This window comes from Tachypleus tridentatus, chromosome 7, assembly GCF_004210375.1.
Source record: "Tachypleus tridentatus isolate NWPU-2018 chromosome 7, ASM421037v1, whole genome shotgun sequence".
Taxonomy (NCBI): Eukaryota; Metazoa; Arthropoda; class Merostomata; order Xiphosura; family Limulidae; genus Tachypleus; species Tachypleus tridentatus.
In genome coordinates this window covers 2,902,976-2,930,888 of record NC_134831.1, presented here as the reverse complement: position 1 = coordinate 2,930,888, position 27,913 = coordinate 2,902,976, and the positions used below count along the sequence as shown (strand labels likewise).

General features: G+C 34.6%; 1 protein-coding gene across 17 annotated transcripts in view; it reads right to left on the bottom strand.

Moving 5' to 3' along the window:
• The window catches only part of LOC143255003 (neogenin-like), a 144,532-nt gene that overhangs the window by 9,464 nt on the left and 107,155 nt on the right, over positions 1-27,913 (bottom strand). For 10 of the 17 annotated variants that reach the window (XR_013030405.1, XR_013030404.1, XM_076509973.1 and 7 more), the window contains 14 exons: positions 26,192-26,408; positions 24,795-24,949; positions 23,587-23,874; positions 22,967-23,016; positions 22,323-22,467; positions 19,065-19,175; positions 16,879-17,073; positions 16,384-16,479; positions 15,876-16,196; positions 15,400-15,507; positions 14,894-15,088; positions 10,999-11,034; positions 9,780-9,918; positions 194-408 (listed from right to left, as the gene is read on the bottom strand). Coding sequence is in view for 15 of the 17 variants with exons in the window: in XM_076509973.1 (XP_076366088.1) it covers positions 194-408; positions 9,780-9,918; positions 10,999-11,034; positions 14,894-15,088; positions 15,400-15,507; positions 15,876-16,196; positions 16,384-16,479; positions 16,879-17,073; positions 19,065-19,175; positions 22,323-22,467; positions 22,967-23,016; positions 23,587-23,874; positions 24,795-24,949; positions 26,192-26,408 (2,271 nt within the window). In the remaining 2 variants the exon portion in view is untranslated. The remainder of the gene's footprint in view (positions 1-193; positions 409-9,779; positions 9,919-10,998; positions 11,035-14,893; positions 15,089-15,399; positions 15,508-15,875; positions 16,197-16,383; positions 16,480-16,878; positions 17,074-19,064; positions 19,176-22,322; positions 22,468-22,966; positions 23,017-23,586; positions 23,875-24,794; positions 24,950-26,191; positions 26,409-27,913) is intronic. The other 7 variants (XM_076509985.1, XM_076509979.1, XM_076509983.1 and 4 more) reach the window with 2 other exon arrangements.

Below are 27,913 nucleotides of genomic sequence, written 5' to 3'. Positions count from 1 at the left end.
TGTTGCTATTTTTTTATCATTATTTTAGGTTGTCTATATCAGTATAAAAAGGCACCTTATTTAAATAAACTATTTCACAACAGAGAATAACGTAGCTAATAGTTTCTTCTCTGTCTTCTTTCTACATTAACCCTAGTTTTCTTTTACCAGAGAACCCGAAAGAGAAGATTTCAAATATTCATAACTGAAGTACCTATGTATAGAGGCCCTTTCTTTCTTTCAAGAGTGCTAATCAGTGAATCATTGTTTAATTCTTGTGAGTTACGTGGAATAGGTGTAACCGTCATTGCTGTTTCAGCACTATGCTCTTTCTCCAACGACTTTAGTTCCATCTGATCATGATGAATCCACAGATCTGGGGGTTTAAGATCCCTGTTTACTCCTATTCCTTTTGCTGCTGATTTGGCACTATAAATAAATTAATTTCCACTTTTCACTTTTAAAAGCATTTAAGAAGGCTAAAGGGATGCACAATTTGGAACTTACTGGTTAAAATAAAAATCATCAGATTTTAATTATGTTTGAAGAGGTACTGTTCACTTATAGAAAACTTCATACTTTGACAGACCAGGTCTTTTTAACCACTTACAGTCCATGGAAGGATCCCCCCATAATTGTAGCAATATTTTGACCACAACAAAACAGGCACAAGCCATTTCAAATGGTTTGTGAGACATTATATATACGTACATACACACATCTTTTGCTGATATATGTGTGTTTCGATATATGCACAGATTATATCTAGTATATGCAACTTCTATGGGTAGAGGTGATGTCTGGCATGTGTAAATCATACAGGTAGAAGTGATGTTTAATATGTAAATATATGGGAAGATATCATGTTTAATATGTAAATATATGGATAGAGGTTATATCTAGCATGTTCATATACACTGCTGGCCAAAATTTTAAGGCCAATGAACATAAAGAAAAAATATGCATTTTGCATTGTTAGACTCAACCACTTTTTTGAGTAGAGCTTCAAAAGATGAAAATAAGAAAAAGGAAAGAAAAATTAAAAAAAAAACTTTTTAGCATTTAATAAGGAAAATGTGAACACTATGAAATTAGCTTAAATACCAGCTGGTCAATACATAAAAGGAAATGAAGGTAAAACAAAACACTATTGAAAAACAGAAAAAGCATAAAACCAATGTTGACACCAAGTCTCCAATGTTAAGAGAGAAAGCAGAGTAAGAAAAGTCGTGAAGGACTTTCTCGAGCATAATGGTAATGATCATAATCTGCCAAGAAGACTAACAGGTAAGTACAAGAACCACCGTCAGTCACCTGAAGTTGGTCTTACCAGTTTTGGTGTTGAGTTATTTAATGTTCTGGCCATTTTACAATGTCAAACTGAACTAGAGAGACAGAGACTCTGAAAAGGTGTAATGAATAAATATCAAACATTTAAATGAGGTTAAAAAGATTAATGACCATTAAAAAACTAAAAACTTTATCAAGGTGGACAGTGTTACCATCACCAATAACACTTTCCAATGTTAAAGACAAACCCTGGGACAGAACATGTTTAAAATAGTGCCGTTGTAACGATGGCAGGAAAGTAAAATGTGGCTTACAGTGATATGAGTGTTACACAAACTACACACTGGTGCATCAGTTCCAGATAAAAGAAAACGATGAGTTAAAAAACTTTGAACAATGCATAGTCTAGTCAGAACAACTTCCTCCTTCCAAACCTTACAGAAGCTAGATGGCCAAAGCCCAATATAGGGTTTTATTTGAAAAAGCTTATTGTCACGTTGCTCACTCCAAGTGGACTGCCAGCTGGCACGGAGCCAAGCTTTGAATACAGGACCATAGTCCATGTACGGAATAGGCACAGTGGTGATAGTGCCAGAACACATAGATTTAGCTGCCATGTCTGCAAGTGCATTGCTGCAAATACAAACATGGCCTGGTATCCAGAAAAACTGGATAGAAGTAGATATTAATGAGAAATGGGCCAGTCAGTTTTGGATATCAGCGAGAACAGGGTGTGAGCCAACGTGAAGTGATTCCAAGGCCAGCAGAGAACTAAGGGAGTCAGTATAAATAGTGCAGTCAAAGTACTGCTTAGCTTCAATATGATCTAGGGCAAGAGATATGGCATACAGTTCAGCAGTGAACACAGAAGCTGTAGAGGGGATTCTGCGCGCAACCACCGAACCACAACAAACTATGGCAGAGCCCACAGAGTCACCTGATTTTGAACCATCCGTATAAATTGGAATAGAAAGGTTGTTTGAAAGATGTTTAGTAAATAAAAGACGGTACTTCCAATCGGGAGCATCTGCCTTTTTCAGATGACTTAAAGAAAGGTCACATTTGGGGGCTGTAATAAGCCATGGGGGAATGGGCTGACCAATGGATTCTGCAATGTTTTCCAAGGACAGACCTAATTCATCCAATTGCACCTGGATGCGAAGGCCATAAGGATCAATGGTAGATTGTCTGTTTTGAAAAAGTAAGGTCCACTGAGAAAAGAAAACACATCCCCAAATGGGATGCTTTGGTAAGAAGTGAAGTTTTGAAGAATACAGTAAAGACAATTGCAAATGGTGAAGGTGCAGAGAAGGTTCGTGAGATTCCACGTATAAGCTCTGAACTGGGGAGGTGCGGAAAGCCCCAGTGCAGAGCCAAAGTCCTTGATGATGAATGGGGTCCAGCATCTTTAAGGCCGAGGGTCTGGCAGAGCCATAGACCATTGATCCATAGTCGAGTTTTGAACAAATAAGAGCATGATATATCTTTAACATAGAACATCGATCCGCTCCCCAACTGGCAGTAGAGAGGACACGGAGAATGTTTAGTGCTCTTGTGCATTTGACCCACAGCTGCTTTAAGTGTGGTATAAAGGTCAGCTTACGGTCAAAGATAAGCCCCAAGAACTTGGTCTCAGGGACCACTAGCAGCAAAACTTCACCGATACGGAGTTCAGAATCAGGGTGGATACACCGTTGGCAGAAAAAGTGCATGCAAACGATTTTAGAGAGAGAAATATTAAAGCCATTTGCTGTAGTCCACTTCAGTACACGATTGAGGACAGTTTGTAGTTGCTGCTCAATTTATCTCATGTTCGACAACTGACACGAGATGTGAAAGTCGTCAACATTGAGCCCATTTCCAACAGTGAGAGGGAATTGTTCAGTGATGGCATTTATCTTTATACTGAAAAGTGTGACACTCAAAACACATCCCTGATGGACCCCAAGTTCCTGTACAAAAGAACAGATCTAGTGTTGAACCCACACGAACTTGGAATCTTCTGTCCACAAAAAAATTTTTAATAAACATGGGTAAATGGCCACGTAACCCATATATATGGAGGTCTCGCAAAATGCCATACCTCCATGTTGTCTCATAAGCCTTCTCAATGTCAAAGAATATTGATACAAGATGTTGGCATTTGAGAAAGGCTTCTCTGATTGATGTTTAATGTCAAATTAGGTGGTCCATGGTGGAATGCTGTCATCGGAACCCACACTGGGTGGGCGAGAGTAGGTTGTTTGATTCGAGGAACCAAACAAGACGAGCATTAACCATCCTCTCCAAGGTCTTACAGAGACAGCTCATCAAAGCAATTGGACGGTAGTGTAAAAGAATCTTGGGATCTTTCCCAGGTTAAAGAAAGGTAAGATAAAAGCCTGGTGCCAGGCATCAGGAAATACATTCTCCTACCAGATCTGATTAAAAACAATTAGAAGAATATCAAGAGAAGCAGGAGAGAGATAGTGCAGCATGTCATAGTGTACATCATCAGGTCCAACAGATGTACTGCCTGACCAATAAAGGGCCATTTTCAGTTCCACCAGTGTAAATGGACAATTATAGTCAAAAAGACAGTCAGTTCGAAAGGAAAGAGGTGAACGCTCTGCCCGAGTCTTGATGGCCAAGAAGGTGGAGGAACAAGCAGAAATGTTAGATACCCAGCAAAAACTTTCATCTAGAGTATAGACATGCTCCAGACATCAGCTACTTCTTGGCCATCAGAGTGTAAGATGGAAAGGGGGACAGAATTGTAGTGTCCACTGACCTTTTGAATACCCTCCCATATGATCTTGGAACTGGTGGTAGAAGATATGCTAGTTGTGAACTTAATCCAAGATTCCTTCCGGCTTACCCATCAAGCATGTGCACGGGCCCGTTGGAAAGCGATGCAGTTCGAAAGTGTGGGATATCTACGGAAAGTATCCCAGGCCCGCTTATGAGCCTTCCGTGCCAAGTGGCAAACAGGATTCCACCATGGACGAGGATATCGTGGAAAATGTGTCAAGGTTTTAGGAATACACTAAGCAGCTGCTTGTATAATACAGTCAGTTACTGCTGCCACACAGTCGTCTATTGATGGCTGATTCATGATGGCAGGATCAAGTTTTGCGAGAGCAGTGAAAGTGGACCAGTCTGCCTGATCCAGCTTCCACCTGGGCACATGGGTAGGGTGGCATCAACCACGGCCAGTCTCTCTCAAAAGGATCGGAAAATGATCACTGCCTATTGGATTAGTGTCAACCCTCTGTGAAAAATGGGAAAATAATGAAGGGAAGCAAACTGAGAGATCAATAGCGGTAAAGGACTGACTAGGTGCATGAAAATAAGTGGAAGAACCACTATTGAAAAGAGAAAAATTGTGATCAGAGAGCATACGCTCTACAGAGCAACCCCTCCTATCAATCACAGCACTTCACAGAGGGGATGATGTCCATTAAAGTTCCCCAGAATTAGAAATGGAGATGGCAACTGTTCAACGAGAGCATCAAGGTCTGATTGATCATATGTCTCTCCAGGGGACAGGTACAGAGAACAAACAGTGATGGTATGACCCAAGGAAACACAGATGGCTACAGCCTCCACGGGTGTGTTAAGTGACAAAGACAGGGCGGGCACATGCTGATCAACTAAGAGTGCCACCCCTCCATGTACTCGTCCATCACACAGCCTGTCATTTCTGTACAGAGAAAACTGCCAAATGGTGACTGTATCAGCAGGTTTTAGAAATGTTTCTAAGGAAAGACATACAGGATGGTAGGAAGCAATCAGTGTTTTGATATCATACAGATTAGAATGTAACCCTCGACAGTTCCACTGTACCAAGGTGGCCATTTTTAATGATGGGTAGGCGAAGTGGCTGGAGAACCCTTGTGTTTACGACCACGTCTTTTTTCCTTACTGTCCTTAGTCCATGGATCCTGCCCTGGGTCGACTGGGCAGGTCTTTGTTATTGGAAGGGGATTCCAGTGACTGAGTACAAGAACGAATGATTGTTTTGCATCTTGGGGTGGGAGAAAAAGATGTATCAGAAGAAATGCCTGTATTTGAAACTGAAGGATGTATGGGAGGAACAGAGATGGGTGTGGAAGTTGATTCATCGACCTTTTTAACCACAGAGGTCAAAAGGCTTTTCATTTGTTTTGAAAACGATTTTCTTGGAGGCACAGAGAGACTGGTCTGCACTCTCACTGTAGTTGTGGAACGAAGTGCAGCAGCATATGTCCCAGATGGAGTGGCTAACAGCAATTTCCGAGCCTCAGGATAACTAATGTCACGTGTCGTTTTCAAACACTGCACCTCTTTTTCCTGCAACCATTTAGGGCAAGAACGAAAGTAGGAAGGGTGAGAACCATTGCAGTTGACACAATGTGGGTTCGTGTCACACTCATAGGCATTGTGGTACTTGCCACCACAACGAGCACATGTCAGGGAACCATGACATGACGTCTTAGAGTGGCCAAACCTCTGACATTGGAAACATCGGAGAGGATTTTGAATGTATGGCTGTACCCTGCAAATTAGATAACCTGTCTTGATGGTGGCAGGTGCACGTGGTGATGTAAATGTCAAAACGAGGTTACCTGTCGGCTGTATAACTCCATCTTTGCGAGTGGAGATGCGCCTCACTGCAGAAACTCCTTGAGCGGAGAGACCAGTGAAAATCTCTGACTCGGGGACGTTCTTCAAATCCCTCTCAACAATAACTCCTTGTGATGAATTCAAGGTAGCATGAGGGGTAACCTCAATAGGTATATCCCCAATTTCCTTTGAATTCAAGAGGAGTTCACTGTGTTGGGTTGTGGATCTTTCAACCAATATGTCTCCAGATCGAAGCTTCATTATGGACTTTGGAGAGCCATCAAGACCCTCTAGTCCCTTCTGAATAAAAAAGGGGGACATTTACCCTAAAGGTTTTTCTGAAAGAGAATGTAATAAAAAATGAGGTACGTGTGTTACAGATGTTGAAGACTGCTGCTCAGTCTTCAAGACGTGGTCGTTTACCTATTGACTGTTTTTTCACTATTTTATTTACATTTTTTGAATGAGGATCCATGGGAAAAAGGAAAATTTCGGTACCCACTGACTCCACCCACCATGGAGCCCTACGAGAGTACGCACTGCAGTGTCATGCAAGGACATTGCAGCAATGCCAGGGTTTTGTGAGCACTATACCCAAACACCAGCATCAGACACAATGTCCACAACACTCGTTGAGAACTTCCAACACTGGTACTTGGTTGACTCTAGCGCAAGTGGACCAGCCGACTGATCCAAGGGGGGCCACCCAAAGGCTGCCCGTCTACAGGAATTCAAGGCCAAAGTGGTGTGTTAGGGTTGGACCCCTCAACCACCAGGATCCTCTCCTCCCCTTCACGGGTCGCCACGCACGGCAAACATGTAAGTGGATGTTTAAATCCCAGAGGAGGTAAACTGAAAGAACAAAACCTTCCCTGGGAGGTCCCCTCACCATGTACAGGAATCCACACCAAGGGGGCAGTGTATATGTGTGGAGGTGATGTCCAGCATATTCATATATATGGGTGGAGATGATGCGTAGGATGTGTAGACATATGGGTAGAGATAATGTCTACCATGTGTAAATATATTGGTAGAGATGATGTCTGACGTGTGGAGGTGATAAAGGGTTAAATCTAAGAACCTGTGGTTCTTCAAGTGGAATTTCACAACTGGATAGAAGGAATAAAATAAAAATAGTGTCATTAGTGCTGGAACTATATAGAAATCTTAAATTTGTTTATTTTCCATGCATTATGCAAGCAGTTATCAGTTATGGTCCTATGTCAGTTTTCACTAAAGTACTCCCCAATAAAGAGGAGTTGCTCATCTCATGTTTTATTCAAGATTTTACACTCAGTTCAAACGAATGACATATTTGCAATTTTACCCACTGCTAAACTATTATGTAAGTAATATAAAAGCAAACTAGAGACTGTTTGTATGTTTTCTTTAATGCTTCATTCTCAAATAAATATTTGATATTTAGTTGCCAAATTCAGGAAATGTTCAATAATCTTAGTTCAACTGATACACCTTAAGAAATATAAGAAAATCTTTTATCCATTGTTTACAGTTTTTGAGTTTTATTACCAGTTTTCAATCCATGTCATCACCACCTGATTGAGTTAACAGGATGTCTTCACCTTTTGATTAGTCCAATGAGATAGAACTTCAAATAAATAACTCTTTTAGAAGCTCACACAATGGACTCATGAAATAAGCAAGCCCATTAAATGAATTAATTGGAGATGAAAACTCAGAGGAAATACATAAGTAAGCATTTAGTGTTATGTGTTACCACGTGTATGAATGGAATCCTTTTCAATTCTAATATTTCCTCTTTACAGGTGTATCAGTTTATTCAAATAAAAAAAAATGATATATTTTGCCCATTTGGGTGGCTCCACTGACTCATTTCAATGTACAATTATAGTTCCTAATATTATGCTATTGATCAAAATTCAATATATTAAGTGCAAATAATTAATGATCCCAGGTCACCACACCCTTACTGATCATATTGTTGTTGTACTGTGACCAACATTTACAAAAAAAATCAAAATTACAATTACAATGAAAAAAACAAGGTGTTGCTCCAACATGTTGAGGGAATTCTGTTTCATGTTTTTTTTCTAATTCTCCACTATTAATGATTAGAACTGGAATAGATTATGATGAAGGTAGAAAAACAAACAAACAAAGTATGTTTGGTCAAGTCAAGATGAAAAATAAACAGGCTTAGGAGATGAAAAATTTATAAGATATAGATTTAACCTTAAAATGAGGAACTGTATGTTGATGTATCTATTATTGTTTTCAACTCTTGAAAATAAACAGGCTTAGGAGATGAAAAATTTATAAGATATAGATGAAACCTAAAATGAGGAACTGTATGTTGATGTATCTATTATTGTTTTCAACTCTTGAATTATGTTTTAAAATTATTTAAGTTCTTAAGCCAAGTTTTACGAGATCAAAAAAAGTGGAGCTACAATGAGAAATATATCAAATAAACACATCATATTTGAAAAGTTTATCTGAGTTAGTTGTATGCAATTCTGAATATGACACAACTAGTTTTGTTTATGTACATAAATTTGTTGTTTTTGTTTATTTTATAAACTTTTCTCTGTTTTTGTAAGTTTCAATTACATGACAGTTTTATTTTTATCTCTGCATTGCACTGATTGCTACAATCAGTGGAATAATTAGTGGAAGAATTATGGAGAAATTTTCTTTCCATTATTACCTCAGTTAGACAACTCAGGGCCATTTCTGCTTAAACTATTAATCTTTTTTAGAAACTTTCAGGATTTAGTCACGACAAAAAGTCGTTACTTACCCTGATTTATCAATACTGTTAAGGTGATCATAAATATACTAATAATAATAGAATTTTTTTTTTCCTGGAAACACATCTTCATGTGGAATCATGGTTTGTAAAATAAAGTAAATTTTTAAAGTACAAAATGAGCAAATCCATGGTAATCTTTTGGCAATACATGCCAGTTGTGTCATTTTTTTCATGATACAAGAGATTGGCTTTGTTCTTTTGGTGACTGATATGTATGCTGATGTTCTTTTGGCAATACATGCCAATTGCACCATTATTTTGGTGACTGACATCAGTGGTGTTGTTCTCTTGATAACAATGTCAACTATGTTGTTCTTTTGGTGATAGACGTCAGTGGTGTCGTTCTTTTGGTGATAGACGTCAGTGGTGTCGTTCTTTTGGTGATAGACGTCAATGGTGTCGTTTTTTGGTGATAATGTCAATTGTGTCATTCTTTTTGGTGATAGATGCCAATTGTGTCATTCTTTTGGTGACAGATGTCAACTGTGTCATTATTTTGGTGACAGATGCCAATTGTGTTGCTCTTTTGGTGATACATGTTAATGGTGCCAATCATTGGACAACATATGTCAATGCTATATTAAATTCAGATAAAGGATAGTGTTGAGCTTATTTTTAAATCGTTCAATCCTGAAAACTAAAGTACTAAATAGAAACAGAGTGAGGTCCTAATTACCTAAAATTATTAGTCAGGTGATCACCCATAACTTATTTTGGATAATGATTGAAGCTGTAAATATGAAACATTGCATATTTCATTTATTTATATGCACGGTTGAGATTGCTTGAAATAAAAGGTTAATCCATGTCACAATATATAAAAAGTTTAAAATAAAGATTACTACTTTCATTTACCTTTTTAGTTTAACAGCTATCTGTACAGTATGTTTTTTATAAACTTATAAATGTACATTCTAGGTTTAGGAGAAAAATAAGATAAATGACCATGTACATAATACATTCAGTTATGTAGTTTTAATTACATATATTCTCCCATACCATTTCATTATAATATTAGGTCTCTAAACTGAAGGCAATAATTTAATCAACAGATTAACTAAGTTTTAAAAACAAAATACTGCATGAATCTAATGAGCTTGCAAATAGTTTGGAAAAACAAACTACAACATACCTTTTACTTTGAAGAGATGTCAGGTAGCCTTGGCGTCGACGACAAAGAAAGATGCTTACAATAGTTATAACAAGCAAGGTTATACTTGATACACATGCAATGATAACATATAACATGCTGTTTGTAAGTCTATTTCCACCTGAAATAAAAAATTATGAATAATTACATTTAATATTTTATTTTTAGACTTCATATGCTAGAAATTAAAACTGCATTTCACTTTCATTTTTATTTATGAACATGATTAAGAGATTTAACTTACTGAAAAAAAAACCTCAATGTTAACTCACTGACTGCTGATTCACAGTATAGGGTACAGTCTGCCTCCGGTAGTTGAAATCAAGTGTGCCATATACAGCGTACATCTTGCAAATAGTTCGTGCCTGTTTACAGTAGCTGCTATCAATCGGTTAACAATGAATTTCTGAACCAACCAGATCATGTGTGGTTATTAATGTCTAGTAATTTTGTAACTCTCTTGTAAACTTTCCAGAGTGTACATTATCATATTAGGAATCCAACTGTTGATCAAATACAAAAACTGTTATAATAGAATACCTTGTGCAGCCAGTAATAATTTTAAACTGTAAGGACAACCTGTAAATTTTCAGCCAAGACTGCACATATATCAAAGAACACATATTCAAAGCATCAGATTCAAAGCATATTTATGTGTGTCAGGTAGTGAAATGCTTGATATCATACCAGTGCAGGAGATTTAATGTAATGATGACAAGATACCAATCAGAGAAAAACCAAGCTGTGGAAGAGGGCAGAGAAAACTTTCTGTTGGTGCTTATCAAAATGACAAACAGCCAAAAATAAAGATGTCTACCTACAAACATGGTATGTCCACAGAATTATGAAAAGATGTGGACAGCCACAAAGAGTAAAGAGAGTGGTTACAGAAAGGATAATGTTGAGCCTAAATGATTCAACCCCAAAAACTAAAATGCAAAATATAAACAGAGCTTTGTCAATGACTCCTTGTTATCAATTTTAAGCCATGTCAAAAGTTTAATTAATTAAAATATTCATCTGAAAGTGGGTACATTGTTACCAAATTAGAATGTCTAACAATATCTATCAGACAGATGGATCTATGTAATTAAAAGTTAGGCCCATAAGGAAGAAATAATGATAACTGTCTGTGAGAAAAAACAAAACAAAAAAAATCATTTGTACTCTGGTAAGAAACCTTCTGCTAAATTGTTCTTACCATGAGAACTTGCTCCAGCTGCCCTAGCCATGAAACCTGTTTCCATAACAAAAACAGAAGGTTAAAGATACCTAACTAAAAGAAAATAAAAAATACAAAAAAGGTATATATATATAAACATGGGTTAACAAAAAATCCATAAAAAAATAATCAAAACTATTTTTGAAAAATAGAAAAATTAACTTAACTGAAAGACAATTTTTTATGTGTAAAGTTACACAATGATTATGGTGCAAAATATATGTATTGAAGCTCAAATTTTAGCTTTGTAAGCCACAGACATACTGATGAGCTGCAAATGGGGAGGTAGAGTTTTTTTTTTCATTGTATATAAAGTACTTTTAATTACAAAAACAAAGTAATAGACATGGAATGCTAATAGTGTTAATTGTACTCTAAGAATCCAGGAAAATGAGAAATACATCACATCCAACACATGAAGAAAAAAAATACCAACAGTTATATAGGGATGTGAATTTATTAATAAAATATATCCATCTAGTAAAAATATGAAATCAAACCTTAATTTTTCTAAAATGTTTAATGAAATATAATAAAAAAGAAAGAATAGAATTTCTATGATAGTGGTATCTCTTAAACTAAATGGTATTAACACATAAAGGAGTATGGGTCAACTTGGGGTACCAGGACTATATGAAAAGGTACCTGCAACAAGTCATACTTCAAGTTGTGGTAAACAAAGTGTGCATCTTGTAATAGGTGAGAATCCACAAATATAAAGGTCAGTAGCAAAAGCCATCACAAATTCCAGAAAATAATATGGTACATAATCAAGAAGGATCTCAGTCTTGAGAAGAAGTCAACAGGGTATGGGTTCTTCATATCAAGGCTTCCAGCTATATCTGATATAAAACCTATGGTGTACCTAGAGCTTGCAGCTAGAAAACGAAACACTATTCATAGTAGCTCATGTGAAAATCTACTGATCAAGTTGCTCAAAGTATAGCTTATGGATTCCTGAGGAACCACTATCCTCATACTCTAAATGCATTATTAAAGGAATGCATGGTGGAGTAAATTGATTTGAATATGACAGCCTTAAGAGTGAAAATTACAGTGCAGGACTATTTTCAAGATGCATGGTCATCAGATAGAGCATGATCAGACATGTTAATATTACTCCAAAATTCTTTAATGTACTTAATATCTACATTTTAGAAATACAGCATTACAAACAAAATAAAGTGCTTTTATTTTTCCTGATATTATGCTAGATATAATTTTTGCATTGTATTTTCACAAAATGATAAATCACAAAATTTATAAAACTTGTAGGATTGTGTATCTAAGCTTCAAGCAGATAACTAATGTTTTCAAGACTAAAATTATATGATACACCCACGAAGTGTTTTATTTATAACAAATAATATGGGTTCTCCTATGTGTCTGAAAAAAGAGTCATAAAAAAAACATTTGTTGTATAACCTTTAGTTAAGGTTGCTCTGTCACCACTTACCTGAAGGAGCAATTTACAGACAGCTTGTGATATGTATGTCACCCCAGACAGCTTGTGATACGTATGTCACCCCAGACAGCTTGTGATATGTATGTCACCCCAGACAGCTTGTGATACGTATGTCACCCGAGACAGCTTGTGATACGTATGTCACCCGAGACAGCTTGTGATACGTATGTCACCTGAGACAGCTTGTGATACGTATGTCACCCGAGACAGCTTGTGATACGTATGTCACCCGAGACAGCTTGTGATACGTATGTCATCCCAGACAGCTTGTGATAATGATGTCATCCCAGACAGCTTGTGATACGTATGTCATCCCAGACAGCTTGTGATACGTATGTCATCCCAGACAGCTTGTGATACGTATGTCATCCCAGACAGCTTGTGATACATATGTCATCCCAGACAGCTTGTGATACATATGTCACCTCAGACAGCTTGTGATACGTATGTCACCCCAGACAGCTTGTGATAAGTATGTCACCCCAGACAGCTTGTGATCATTATGTCACCCCAGACAGCTTGTGATCATTATGTCACCCGAGACAGCTTGTGATCATTATGTCACCGAGACAGCTTGTGATAATTATGTCACCGAGACAGCTTGTGATGATATTATGTCACCCGAGACAGCTTGTGATCATTATGTCACCCGAAACAGCTTGTGATACGTATGTCACCGAGACAGCTTGTGATACGTATGTCATCCCAGACAGCTTGTGATACGTATGTCATCCCAGACAGCTTGTGATACGTATGTCATCCCAGACAGCTTGTGATACATATGTCATCCCAGACAGCTTGTGATACATATGTCACCTCAGACAGCTTGTGATACGTATGTCACCCCAGACAGCTTGTGATAATGATGTCACCCCAGACAGCTTGTGATAATTATGTCACCCCAGACAGCTTGTGATACATGATGTCACCGAGACAGCTTGTGATAATGTATGTCACCCGAGACAGCTTGTGATCATGATGTCACCCGAGACAGCTTGTGATACGTATGTCACCCGAGACAGCTTGTGATATGTATGTCACCCGAGACAGCTTGTGATACGTATGTCACCCGAGACAGCTTGTGATATGTATGTCATCCCAGACAGCTTGTGATACGTATGTCATCCCAGACAGCTTGTGATCATTATGTCATCCCAGACAGCTTGTGATAATGTATGTCATCCCAGACAGCTTGTGATACATATGTCATCCCAGACAGCTTGTGATACATATGTCACCTCAGACAGCTTGTGATACATATGTCACCTCAGACAGCTTGTGATACATATGTCACCTCAGACAGCTTGTGATACATATGTCACCTCAGACAGCTTGTGATACATATGTCACCTCAGACAGCTTGTAATACATATGTCACTCTTGGTTTTCTTATTTCACTTATCCTTACTTATTTTGACATTCAAGTTGAATGTTCTAATCCCTTAACTCAATGTCTTGTTAATTTATTTATACATTTTCTTTCAATTTATTTCAGATTTTCATATTTCACTAAGTAATTCTTTTAGGTAATTATAACAAAGTTTCTGTTCTTGTGTAAAGTACACATTTAAGTTAATTAATTTTATGCTACCATTTTATGGTTACTATCAAGAAGGAGCTTCAACACAATCCACAAACACATTAACTTATTTGAATACTTTAAACAGTACAGTTTGAAATCTCAATGGTTTTTTTTGTTTTTTAAAGGTTCATTTTATAAACTAAAGTCTGTTTTTAAAAAATAAATTAAAATAAAAAAATTGGGCTAAGTCCCAAGAGATGACAAGTCTAATTTTTTCTAGATGGATATAACTAGATGGAAAATATAGGCCAACAAAAACCCTAAAACCACAACTTTTCTCTGACAAAGGTATGTTGTTATTCATTATTAATACCTAACTGGAAAATTATATACACATCTGTATGAATATAAATATACACACACACACATTATGTTTTTTCTGGAAAAGAGATAGGTGAGGGTTCAGGGTAAATATAAAACAATTGTCTAAATGAGAAATAGGATACTGTGAGCATACAATATAAACTTACAAGACATCATCTCACTATTTATAAAATGTGCAGTTCTTGATATTTATTGGGAAAAAGAAATAAAGTCTGTAGTTAAACATGGTTTATTTTCACATGCTCTTCCTCATGAAAAATTTTCAAAATAAAATATATGTATATTATATAAATTTAATAAAAGGGTATGTTTAGAAGACACTAAAAACGATTTATGATGAATTCTTTGTCAGAAATACCAAAATATTCATATTTAATGACAAAAACAAACAAACTAATAACACTTCCAATATTGCCCAAACCAGTTTCTGGAGAAGAAAAAACAGGAACAAAAATCTTGGTCACATTGCAATAAAACATACAGATATTAAGAATAACACTTACTTGGTGGAGTCTGGAACACAACCTCTGATGACAGTGGTCCGTAACCTTTCTTATTACGAGCCTGAATCTTGAAATAATATGTTGCATCTGCAGTTAGTCCTCTAAGAGTAGTTGCCATTTTATCTCCAACAACTCCTTCAACCATCCAATCAGTATCCTTTTGTGTGTTGTCTGTTGTGTAGAAAATCACATACCCTGCAAAAATGAAGAAATTACATGCTGTAAAGCAAATCTTTAACACATAATACATTTTTTCCCACATTTGGTGACTCTAGTCTTAGACTAATGATATGTGGAACAGTTGCTTTACTTCCACTATTTACGTTGAAGGTGTGCAATTTCAATATTAACTATGATTATACTACAAGCTTATCTCAAACTGGATTTGCTAAGAACATTTGAACTTTAATGAGAGAAAGAAAAGAAAGCTAATAATGTTATGATTCTAGTATTAGTGATTTAAAAATTATTCACAGACCACTACACAAGTTAACTAGACTATTTACCTGTAATGACCCCATTTGGCTGTTTTGGTGGTTGCCAGTGAAGACTAATGACCAATGAATCATCATCCAGAGGAACAATGGTCATATCTCGAGGAGGACTTGCTGGAGCTAAAATACAAATCCAAAAGTTGTGTTTTTATACATAAATAAGTCATATAAATTTATTTTTCAACTTACTAAATAAATTTAGTTAAAAACTAAAAATTATACACTTCTGGATGGTTTCAGAGATTGTGTCTTTGAAAAACTACAAGACATAATCAACACAGATCACTCTATAAAAAATTGAGAAATAAAAAGTTCACATTTATCAATTAACTGAAAAAATTAATTTTTTTATGCTACCATGGAGAGGTATAATCTACATGAAGACTAGTTAAGAAAGATTTACATTAAATGGCTTCTTTGGTTATTATTCCCAATAAGAAGATATTGAGACTAAAATTTTGTACCCACAGATTAGGTTTCCAAATTACCTGCTTCCCGAGTGGTGTTAAATGCACTCATACTCCATGTACTCTCCTGTGGACTCAGTACAACTTTAACAGAAAACTCGTACTGAGTGTTGGGTTTAAGATTGTCTATCATGCAGTTGAGATCAGTAGAATTATACAACCTGTATCGTACATGGCCAGAGTATGGGTAAGGAACATAGCGAACTGTGTAAAATCGACTGTCAGTGATTAACTGATTTCGAGGAAGTGTGGAATCAGTCCAGTAAAGAACAACAGTAGTAGATGACAAAACAATAGCCTTCAGTCCTACAGGTGGGAGCATAGGGGTCAGTGGTTCAGGAGCTACAAGAATAAAATCAAAATTTAAACATCAGACCTCGTTTATATGCTTCCAGGTTACAACTATTATTCTAGATATCATGAGGACTCTATCAGAATTCTGCACATGAAATTGTTACAGGAAAGAGAAACTGTTATGATAGCAGTTTGGAGCAGAGTTAAAAACATAAGAGAACGTAATTTAACTTACTGCTCTCAATCAAAGTCCGCACTGTTTCGTATACTGGTCGTCCATCTCCAACTTGATTGAATGCCTTAAGACTTATTACATATTCTGAAGAAGGTTCTAGAAACAACAAATATGAACTTAATCTTATATTCAGTAAATATAAAATTGTTTAATCTAACATAAATTACCACAGGTATTTCAAGTTTCTTTGTTTTTACACTTTCATTATGAGCTTCCAAAAGTAGTACGTTTCACAAAATAAATATTTCTATTTCAAAATGTTCCTAATAGATCTCTTACTCTTCTTTAAGATACTTGTGACATTATTCAATATTAATAACAAAATTTCTTTTGTGTTATTAATTTTTCAGTTGAAAAACCTTAGATTTTTAAAGGCTTATTTTGAGCTTCTGATTTAAAACACACCTTAATCTAATTACCAGGAATGGATTCCCTTTGAAACAATACCAACATTATAATTTGTATGTGAAATAAAATAAAAAAAACGTGACATACGAAGATTTTGAATGGTGTAGTATCGTTGCTTGCCATCGAGAACTTTTGTGTACACATCTGGAAAGCCAATTCCCCACCCTATTATGTAGCCTCTGATCATAATGTTCTGATTTTGAGGTGGCGTCCAGCTCACAAAAATTGAATCTGCATGTGGCCGTGCACGAAGACTCTTTGGATGGTCTGGTACTATCAATTCTTTAAAAAAAACAAAACACAATGACTGAACAAAAATTACTCACAATTTTTACAACGTCACCCAAAATAATATTATTTTAAGGGAATTCTTTTTTATCTTATCAATATTTAACTGACAATAAATAATATTCAAAGTGGGCATAGCTTAGGGGTTAACATGCTCCATTCTTTTATCTGTGCATGCATAACAAAAGTAACACACAACTCTGCCATTAATTTAAGAATAACTCTGAGCTGCTAACAACATAGTTTTCCTATGGCCAGCAGTTATATTTAAGGGATAAGTATGCCTGACCTTTGGGTATCTGACCTGCTTTTTGGCTTACTGTAATGTATAAGGTGCCACTTAAATTGAAAATACTAAATACCTTCATTTGTTTAACGATTTTCTGTTGTGTATTGTTCGATTACAAATATAGGTATTTATTTAACATTAATCAATGCCTTACAAATTTCAGTTTTGCTTTCTTATAGTCCATTTTTATCTTTATCTCCCAACTGTTAATGATACCTAAGCCTTCATAGAGAATTTCTTAAACTGTTACAAATATTTTTGGATTCTATCATAATTTAGCACAATAAAATATATGCTATTTGTAATAATTACTACATGTTCTAGAGGAAGTACTGAAATGGAAGTCTTAGCTCTTTTTTGTTGTTTTGTTTTCTAAATAGCTACCCTTTTTCTATGTAACCTAGTTAAAAATACATACCATATGACAAAGTACAGCTGACAAGATTTTAAAAATGTCTGAGTTTGAAGTTAAAACAGATACTCTTGCAATATTAAGGATATTCCTTTCATACTGATAAATTTTTCCAAGCCTTTTCCTCTTTGTATGGTTTCTCTAGGTAATACATAATAGGTTTGGTTTCAACTTTGTGCAATGCTACATGAGGGCTACCTGCACTAGCCGTCCCTAATTTAGCAGTGTAAAACTAGAGGGAAGGCAGCTAATCATCACCACCCACTGCCAGTTCTTGGGCTACTATTTTATCAACGAATAGTGGGATTGATTGTAATATTATAATGCCCCTATGGCTGAAAGGACAAGCATGTTTGGTGTGATGGAGATTCAAACCTGCAACCCTTGGATTACAAGTGGAGTGTTTTAACCACCTGGTCATGCTGGGCTATTAGGTAATAGGAATATTGTTATTCCATTAATGTACTTAGCTAATTAGATGATGAGACATTAAGAGCATGACATGTGCTTTGACCTGCAATAGCAACAGTGTTAAGAGAGTCATAATTACTTCTACAGTTTTCCCTTGCCTGTCTGGATTATTCAGAGTGCTGGGAAAAATTCACAATGAAAAGCATCAACAATGGCCATGGTAATGGTCTCTCAGGGGCAATTACCAGATTTCTGAAAGTGAGGAGAAGGGGTAACTCTTAATGAGAACATAAGCATAGTGATATATAGGTTTAGTTGTCATGACTTGTGTAATTCTTTAGTATGTTAATTAATAAAATAAACTGCTTAAGTCCACAGACATACCGCTGTGGAACAATAAAATAAATAATACTGAAAATAATATTAATAACAAAAAATGGATATGCCATTCCAATTCTTATTAATGGTATTGAATAATTATTATTTACTTAAGCAACTCCCAAGTTGAGTAAGACATTCTCTGTACTATTGTTTCTTGCCATGGAAATAGGGGTCCAAATCTAGATCCCATATCTAATATTGCCTGTTACTTGTTACTAACTGTTTTAATTTTATCATCTTTAGTTAGCATTATGTTTGTACTTTGGTGTTGTCATGTGTGGTCAGTGCATGTACTTCTTTAATAAAAATGATTTATCTACTTTAAGCAATATTACTTTACATTTATTTGACAATGAACATTTTTAGTTACTTTTACCACGACCCAAGTCTATTCGCTGTAAATATCTATCAAAACTATGTCTTATAGTTGTGGTCTTAGATGAATAAAATAAATTTATATAAAATCACATAACAGTGTAATTTGTCCAATACCATTTAAGTCATTTTCAAAGGTCTCTGTTGTGAGCCATTCAGTACTTGGACCGCTGCCATTTACAGACAGTGCTGCAATCCTGATGTTGTATCGCGCTCCTCGCTTCAAGCCTGGTGATTAAAAATAAATTTAAAAACTGAGTGGATTTTTCATAACGTAATATAATTAAGCATTTAATCACCAAATATTTAACAAAGAAAATCTAAACCTACTAAAAAACTGTGGTTTAAAGATGTCATAAAATTAAACTGATATAAATATAACTGTAAGGCCTCTAATGAAGGATTACTAAGAGTTTTATAAATTAATAAAAGTAATTTAGAAATGGAATTAATAAACTCACATGGTTGTACTGTATGTATGTATATATTCTGTGTTTGGGAGTTCTGGATTATTCTTCCTAGTTCCATTACTTTCCTCTCAGATAACTATGTTATAAGCAAATACAACTAATTGTTATATTTTAGAAAGCTTAGTTTGTATTTTCTACAAATTATTACCTGAAGAACTTTGGCAAATAACATATGTAAGTAGATGTGTATGTGTGTTTATACACACACACACACAAATACAATACTGTCATGCTTTCCATTTTATGTGGCTAATTCTTCCATGTCATTACAGAATGTAAATTTCAACACTATTGTAATGCTTCACTGATCCATGTTGACAATTGAATGAGACAGGGTGAGAATACTTATTGTTCTTTAGAATTCCCATATACTTGTACCAAAGGTATGTCATCATGAGGATTTGGTTTGAATGAACATACTAATCAAATTTAGGGTCTAAAATAACTGCCATAGTTTCCCAAGCAGCACCTTAACTACATGAAAAGAAGCTACTATATGGCACTGCTATATGTTAGAATAAATCAATTTAATAACACTCCACAAATAAACCTTGAAAATAATGGTGTTTAACATCACATTAAGTTTAGTCATCATGCCACAGCCCAAAAAATCATAAAGAATTGTCAGTAGAGCAAATAGTTTGCATAAAAGCTTTCCATGATGCTGGTTGGACTCACCTACAAACTGGTGCAATCTTTAAATGTTCCACAAACACTGTCAAGTACATCCTAGATCGTGAAGTCAAGACAGGTAAATCTAAAACTAGGAAAGGAAGAGACAGAACACCTAAACTCAATGATAATGATGTTGAGTATCTTTGTTTATGCAGCCTTTGGGACAGAAGGAAGACTGCCACTGATCTCAAGCATGACATAAATGACCATGTACCAAATGACAGAAAATTGTCCAAATCTACAATATCAAAAAGACTCAACAAGAATGGAATGTTTGGTAGTGCAGCAGTTAGTAAGCCTTGACTTTGATCCCCAAATATTGTTAAGGGACTGTAATTTGTTAAAAAGTACACCAAACTGGATTGTTGATGACAGAAAAAGTGTGTTATGGAGAGATAAGTCCAACTGTAAAATATTTGATTCAAAGCATAGGTTGTAAATCCAATGGAAGAAAAGTAAAAAGACTTACCTCAATGCATAACATCTACTATGAAGCATGAAGAAGGCAGTATGATTGCTTGGGGGTGTTTTTCTGTTAAGGTGACAAGAGATGTTCATAAAATAGATAGAATAATGGACCAGCACAAGAATAATCAGATACTGATCCATCATGGTATGTCCAGTGGTTTGCATATTATTGGTGAAAAATTATATTTTCAAGAAGATAATGGCCCCAAACTCTCTTCCAACCTATGCAGAAATTAATTAGTTAAGAAAATAGCTGCTGGAGACATTCAAATGATGCAATGGCTCTCAGATAGCCCCAATCTCAACCCAAGTGAGCATACCTGGGATTTGACAGATCAAAACTTGACAACTCAAAAGTTACTTCCTAAGAAACTTTATGGGAGTGTATCAGAGACATCTGGAGTAAAATCCCAGAGGACACTTTGATTAAGTATGTTGCAACAATGCTTGAAAGACTGCAGTTATTAAAGCAACAGGGGGACACAAAATATTAACTGTTTGCTGAACTCAATCATTTCCACTGAGTTTCTGTTGTACTACTAAGCATGAAGAGTAATAAAATTTTAATGTTTCACCTGTGATTTACCTTCCATTGTCCTCTGAAACAAACCAAAAATCGAATTTTTCACTTTGTCCTGTCACTTTTGGACAGTACTGTTGGTACATTTGTTAGGTGGTGGTATTACAAAGGAGGTTAAATACACATAAGAATAAAATGTGGTTTCTGTTTACTAAATGGTCATGTGTAAAATTTATTCCTCAATGAACTTTAACTCCTTAAATCCAAAAGGATGCTGTCAATGTCCAGTCAAAAAATCGTGATTTACCAATCACACATAATAGCACCCAATAACATTTATGTCTCTCTGACTGAAAACTAATCCAAACCACATTGTCATGATCCACCTTTTACAAACTGAGCAGAAATTTTATCAGGTATGGTGATAATTATTAGAACATCATGAAAATAATTTCAGCATACAAGGAAAACATTATAGATTTAAAAGCATTAAGCAATGTATCACCTCACGATTCATAACAGATCAAATTAAAGTGTTTTGCTAAAAACAAAAACATCTGAGCTATTAATAATGTTAATTACTGTAAGATTTAATAATTAGAATAGCTCTGAATATCCAGTTGGAATGACAATACAAAATCTATCATTGCAAGGATTTTTGGTTTTTAGTGTCATTCATAATTAGAAAAATTCTTAATTGGCAAACAACATTGGAAGAACTTACTTTCATGTTACAAGCACAAAATGCTGTCCCCCCCCCTCTCTCTATATATATATATATACACACACACACACACACACATACATGCATACATATATGATTATTATAATTTAAAAACAAGCTGAAACAAAAACAGATTAAAAAACAATAAACACAAAATGTTGCACTAATTAAAAAGATCCCAGGGTACAAGTAATAGTGTGGGATTATAAAATGTACCTTGCACCCATTGTGTTAGAAAGGCACTAACTGGTAGACCAGTGAACGAATTACACTGGTATGAAGAGTCCCATCCAGTTATCTAAATAAACCAGAATAGAACCCAACCACCACCCACACTTAACTTTATCAGTATTAATTTACTCTAATACACACACACACACACACACACTATACACACTCTCACATGCACACACACATTCTGCTTTTTTTAGACTACAATAAAATACCAAAAAAAAACATGGTTATTTAAGTAGTAGTTATTGAGCTGAACAAAATAAGTTTTTCTTTACTAAACTTACCAGTTAATGCATACAATCTTCTGTTTCCATCTGTGGTCACAGTGTCTCCTCTCCGACTACCCTTCAGCTTGTAGCGTATTTTGTAACCAGTAATAATTCCATTCTGAGCTTCTTTAGGAGGAGGTTGCCATCGAACAATAATGCTCTATACCAAACATCCAAGTCTCAAATTAACTATAAGTTCTTAGTGAATTTCATATAGAACAGTATGTGAACAAATCATTTTTTTAATGTTTACCTATAATTTTATGTTGCCACAATGACAACATCAAAAGAATATATGAAAAAATAATGAAAAGAGGTTTTTCCTTTGTGATTCATAGATCTAGATATAATTAAAATAAAACCAAAATTTCTTGTAGTTGTATTTAATTTGGTGTTAACAGAAACTTTAAATGTAAAGTAGGTATAAGGTAGTTTCGTATGTGTAACAAATTAACTTGTTTGCTTCCAATGAATTTTAACACAAATATCAATATTTTGAGGTAAGTTTCAAAACAGTTTACCATATGTTGAAACTACTGGGCTAAGGACAGATGAGGGCAGAACCATTACTTAGCTAATGGGCTATACTCTTTATTCCAGCTTAGATAAAGTTAAGCATAATGCTTAATTAAAAAAGCTAAAAGTAATTTTGTACTCACAGTAGAGCTTGCAGCTTCAACAGTCACATTTTGTGGAGTATCATCTGGAACTGTAAAGGTAAAAACGAATTATGAATCCCATAGTGAAATACGGTTTGGTTTTTACCAATGAAAAGTGGAATTGACCATCACAATGTAATGACCCAACTGCTGAAAGGGAAAGCATATTTGATGACAGGGATTTGAACAACAACAATAACAAAAAAGAGTAGTTGGAAAACTATTAACACACTTTTCAAGCTGATACATGCAAATTAGGAACAGAGCTACAGAAATATATTAGTATTATTTTATATATTACACCATGGGTATCTACACAGTTGTCTAACAAGAGTTATATGTAAATTATTCTGCATTCATTTAATTATTCTATTAAAATTTTACTACAATGATTTGTAAATTAACAAAAATACTATTAAGTTCAAAAGTTCAACGTGAGGCATATCTGGTATATGCTCATCTCCTCAGCTCTCCACCCTCCAAAAAAACAACAAATGTATCAATAACTGTTCTCTATTATTTCTTGTCACTTAAAGTGACCCTTTCAGTCCCTGATCACACTAGGTTATGCCTCTCCCTTCTTAGAATCTTGGACCAATCAATGAAAAAGTTCAACTTACTATCCGAGTATGTTTTGGATGTCACTTCTTCTGTGCTCACTCCTGGCCCATTCTGATTGATTGCAACAACCCAAAAACTGTACTCTGTAAATTTTCTAAGTGACTGTAGCATGTAATTTGTATCACTTGTGGTCACTACATGCTCTTCTGATGTACCTACTTCCATGTAATACAACTTGTAGTTTTGCACTGGACCACTGTGTTTAGCTGGTGAATTCCATTGTATAAATATGGATGTTGGCGACTTTGGAGAAGCCTGTAGATCAAGTGCTGGACTTGGTACATGAACTAAAAGGAACATCAAATAATAAATATCTAGAATTAATAAATAATTAAAGGGTATTGTAGTTGTAACTTATTTCTACTATATGCAGAAATATAGTACAAATATATAAGAAGTAAGGCTTTTTCCTAAAATAATAAACAAGTTTTACAGTTTATGTACTCACTGAGTGTTAAAACATCTAAATGATATACATAATTTTACAATGATATTCTATATTACTTCACTGTCGCTGGTACAAATATGTAGCCTCCAAGTATTTATTTTTCCTGTTTACTATGTCAACTCATCACAGTCAATGTTATCTAGTATATCTAGTAAATGACCTGAATGTCCTCCAGCTTCAGCAATGAGATGTTGTTATGCAGCCCCCTCTGATATCTAGAGACACCAACACACAAAAGTAGAAACAACTAACTTAATATATGGCAACATATAGCAAAATGTCAATGGACTATGTTACCACAAAAATTACGATCCAGTACCTCGAGTAGGAACTTTAAAAGCAAAAATCCATGTGTTCCAGTTGCAGTGAATGTCTTGAAGAATAAGAGGTTATCCAGTCAATAGTGATGAAATGTTTTGTTTATAATGTATAACCTTGTACTGATAACAAATTCTTATTGTAGTTTTTAAAAATCATTTTGATCAACAAGAAGTTAATAAATAGAATTCTGTAAATGCACATAATTCTAAAGACTTTATGCTGAATGACTGATAATTTTTACAAAAATATTGGTCATTATACTCCAATATCTAGATATTAATCTTTTACCTTTGCAGATACGGTAAATGGAGATATTGTGTAAAATCTATTCAACCGATATCAACCACTGTTGGAGTAATTCAAAAGTACATTCGTGATAAAAGTAAATTGGAAGGCTGAACTCTGAGCAAAATATTCAAGGATGGAAGTGTAATTCACCTTCTGGATGAGTCTGTACTGTCATTTCTTCAGAACTTTCACCAGGCCCATGCTGGTTGTATGCCACAACTCGTATAATGTAGTTTGTTGAAGGTTGAAGCCCTTGTATGCTTACTTCTTCTAGTCTTGGTCTTGTTGTGTTTATAACTCGCTCCCTAGACAATAAGTACAGTGTTTAAGTATGCTTTCAGACTTGACGAGGGTTTTGGCAAAACAGTGACAGCTTATTATAATCAGTGTTTTAATATGAGAATGGTACAAATGTAAAGTTTGTTATAACTGTATCAGATAAAGAATTTTTTAAGTTTAATTCAATAAGATATCATTTTTCTGAAATAATGTATACTTCACACATATGTAGTGGGGAGAGTTCTGCTAAACCACCTACTTTTGTGATGTAAAAAAATTATATTTATATCACAATTACTTATGATGTTCAACATTTTATACATGGTCTACATTCTTTTGATGAATCATTATCTTTTTTGGCTTGAAACAGTTGCATGTTCCCAGACCTTGGCAGCATTATCATGCTTTGTATCTTGGTTGTGCTTTGGACAATGTGTTGGCTTTTGATCTTACACGTTAGAATCCCTCCTTTCAAATATTTTTGCATAGAGGCCTGTATATAATTTTATAACAATAAAACATGTGATAAGGTTTATGTATATTAAACAGTTTATGAAGAAGATATGAAGGAGAATAAAAAACTGTTAAGTCAACGAGTAGTTTCATACACTGAAACTTTACGATTCTCATAAGTAACTCCAACAATATTCTAGTCATGTAGTAAAGTATCTGAACAGAGACACACACTAATGTAAAAAACAGTGGATAATATGTGAAACTAGAAATTTAATTACTAGGATAACAAGTTTCATATATTATAACAAAACTATTTTTTGAAGGGTTCTAGAGCTGTGGTTCCTAACCTCCTGTAACCTGAATATCTTTTAGAGGACTGTGACCAATAAAAAGAGGTCTGCAAATGGAAAGATTAAGTTTCCTTAGTTTCCATATTGAAAGCAGAAAAAGCATTGTGTTTCACTGAAATAAAAATGATTTTTTAACTGACAAATTTCACTATTTATATCAGTGATGCTTTTACATACTGTTTGATCAGGTTTTGCATTAAAACCTATCTAAATACAAAGGTCTACACAGTTGTTTTTGGTTCATGAAAAGATCCATGGTGTGTGTGTGAGGGTGAGGGGTTGAGAGCAATTAGTTATTTTACTTTCTTTATCTCCACAGATTTAAAGCACACATCTCCTTAACAGATAGTAATATAATTGTGTTAAAAATATTATACTGAAGCAACTGCAGGAAAAAGAAAGTTATTTGGTTAAATTCAAGATATTCTTGAATTGTTGACTTTCTAAATAATTATATCTCACCTTTTAGATGAACCGTCTCTGTAATACACAGAGTATGAAAAGATAGCACCGTTTGTTTTTACTGGTTCCTTCCAGGAAAGGGTGACGAACCGAGTGGATATAATCACTGCTGACAACTGACGTGGAGCAGAGGGCCTATTTTTATTTTTTTGGAAGTCTTCAGAGTTGTTTGAATGAAAGACAGTAACAGAGCCATGGGTTGTGGGATGAGGAGATTCTATGTATTAGTTTTGTTAAAGGACATACAAAGTTCAATGATAAAACAGTGTCATTCATGTTGGATTTTATGCATATTTTCAGAAACAAACACAAAATTAGTTGCACAGAATTGTTACACACAACGTGGTAAAATCATGGAAAGTTTTTTTTCCATAGAATTTACAAAATAAAAACAAAAATACAAGAAATAATACAATTTAAAGTATTTCATACAAGTTGAGGTTTATAAATTTTGCACAAAAATCAAGAATGAAAGAATAAATTTTGTATTAGTTTATAAATCACACACAAGAAGATTGAAGCAAATATTGGTTTAATATAGGAGAAAAATAAAAATAATTTATTAGTCATACTATATCAAACAACTGTATACAATTACTATAAACGATCTATTACCTTGTTTTCATGTAAATCTTAATTTCTAATCATTTTTCATATGATTCTATTCAGATTCAAATAAGAAACTTGTAAGCCTACAGTACATTTTCAAATTACAAATTTGGATACAAATTTCTAAACATGTTCCACAATTATTTTCAACTGTACTAAAGAAATCAGAGAATTTCAACAAGAAATGTTATACAAACAATAACAGAAACACTTTTAAAAAACTATATTCGAGAAGTATAAACAGCCTTTCACTATCAAAAACTTATGTTTTAATATATCATGGTTCTACTCCTTTCCACATTCTGACATGTTGACAAAAAAACCTAAATTTCATATATTATATGAAATATAATATATATATTATACTCAGAAAATCCTAAATTAAAAGATTTTTTATAGTTAAGCACAAAGCAAAACTATCTTAGCTGTGCTTACCAAGGGTATCAAAACTCAGTTTTTAGCATTGAAAGTCTGCAGACATACTGCTGTCCCACTGAAGGGAAGAGGGCAGTATTAAGAGAATCTATACATTATTTAAAGTTTGGTAAGAATCAAATTAATTAATGCCTGCACAATGTTATTGAGTAATATGGCATTAAATTAAAATTGTATGAAATTGTTTATTACATATGTTAAAAAAAATACACATCTCAGGATATAATATGACAGAAAAAACACTGCAAAATTTGTACGAAGTACACACACACAAACAATTTTTTTTAGTTGAACATAATCAACAAAAAGAAATGAATGATAAAAAATAATTCAATTTTGAGATCAGAAAATAAAGGCAATCTTTTTGTAGATGATGTTGACTGATAAATACTCATTTTGTTTCCCATAATTTAATAATCTAGGCATATTGTTGTTTTAGTTTACACAGAGAGGATTAATGAAAGAACATTTTTCTGATTGAGGTTGTGAACAATATGCAAAAGTGAAACAGAAAATATGTAATCCTTTTTCACAGGTTATTGTACTTAAATACTTATATAAAATTTACAAAAAGACTGCATATATATGTCACACATTTGCTCCAGTGCTTATACACAACTTCACAGGATTTTGTTTCATCAACTATTTGTCTATAAAACAATTAAGAGTAATAAATAT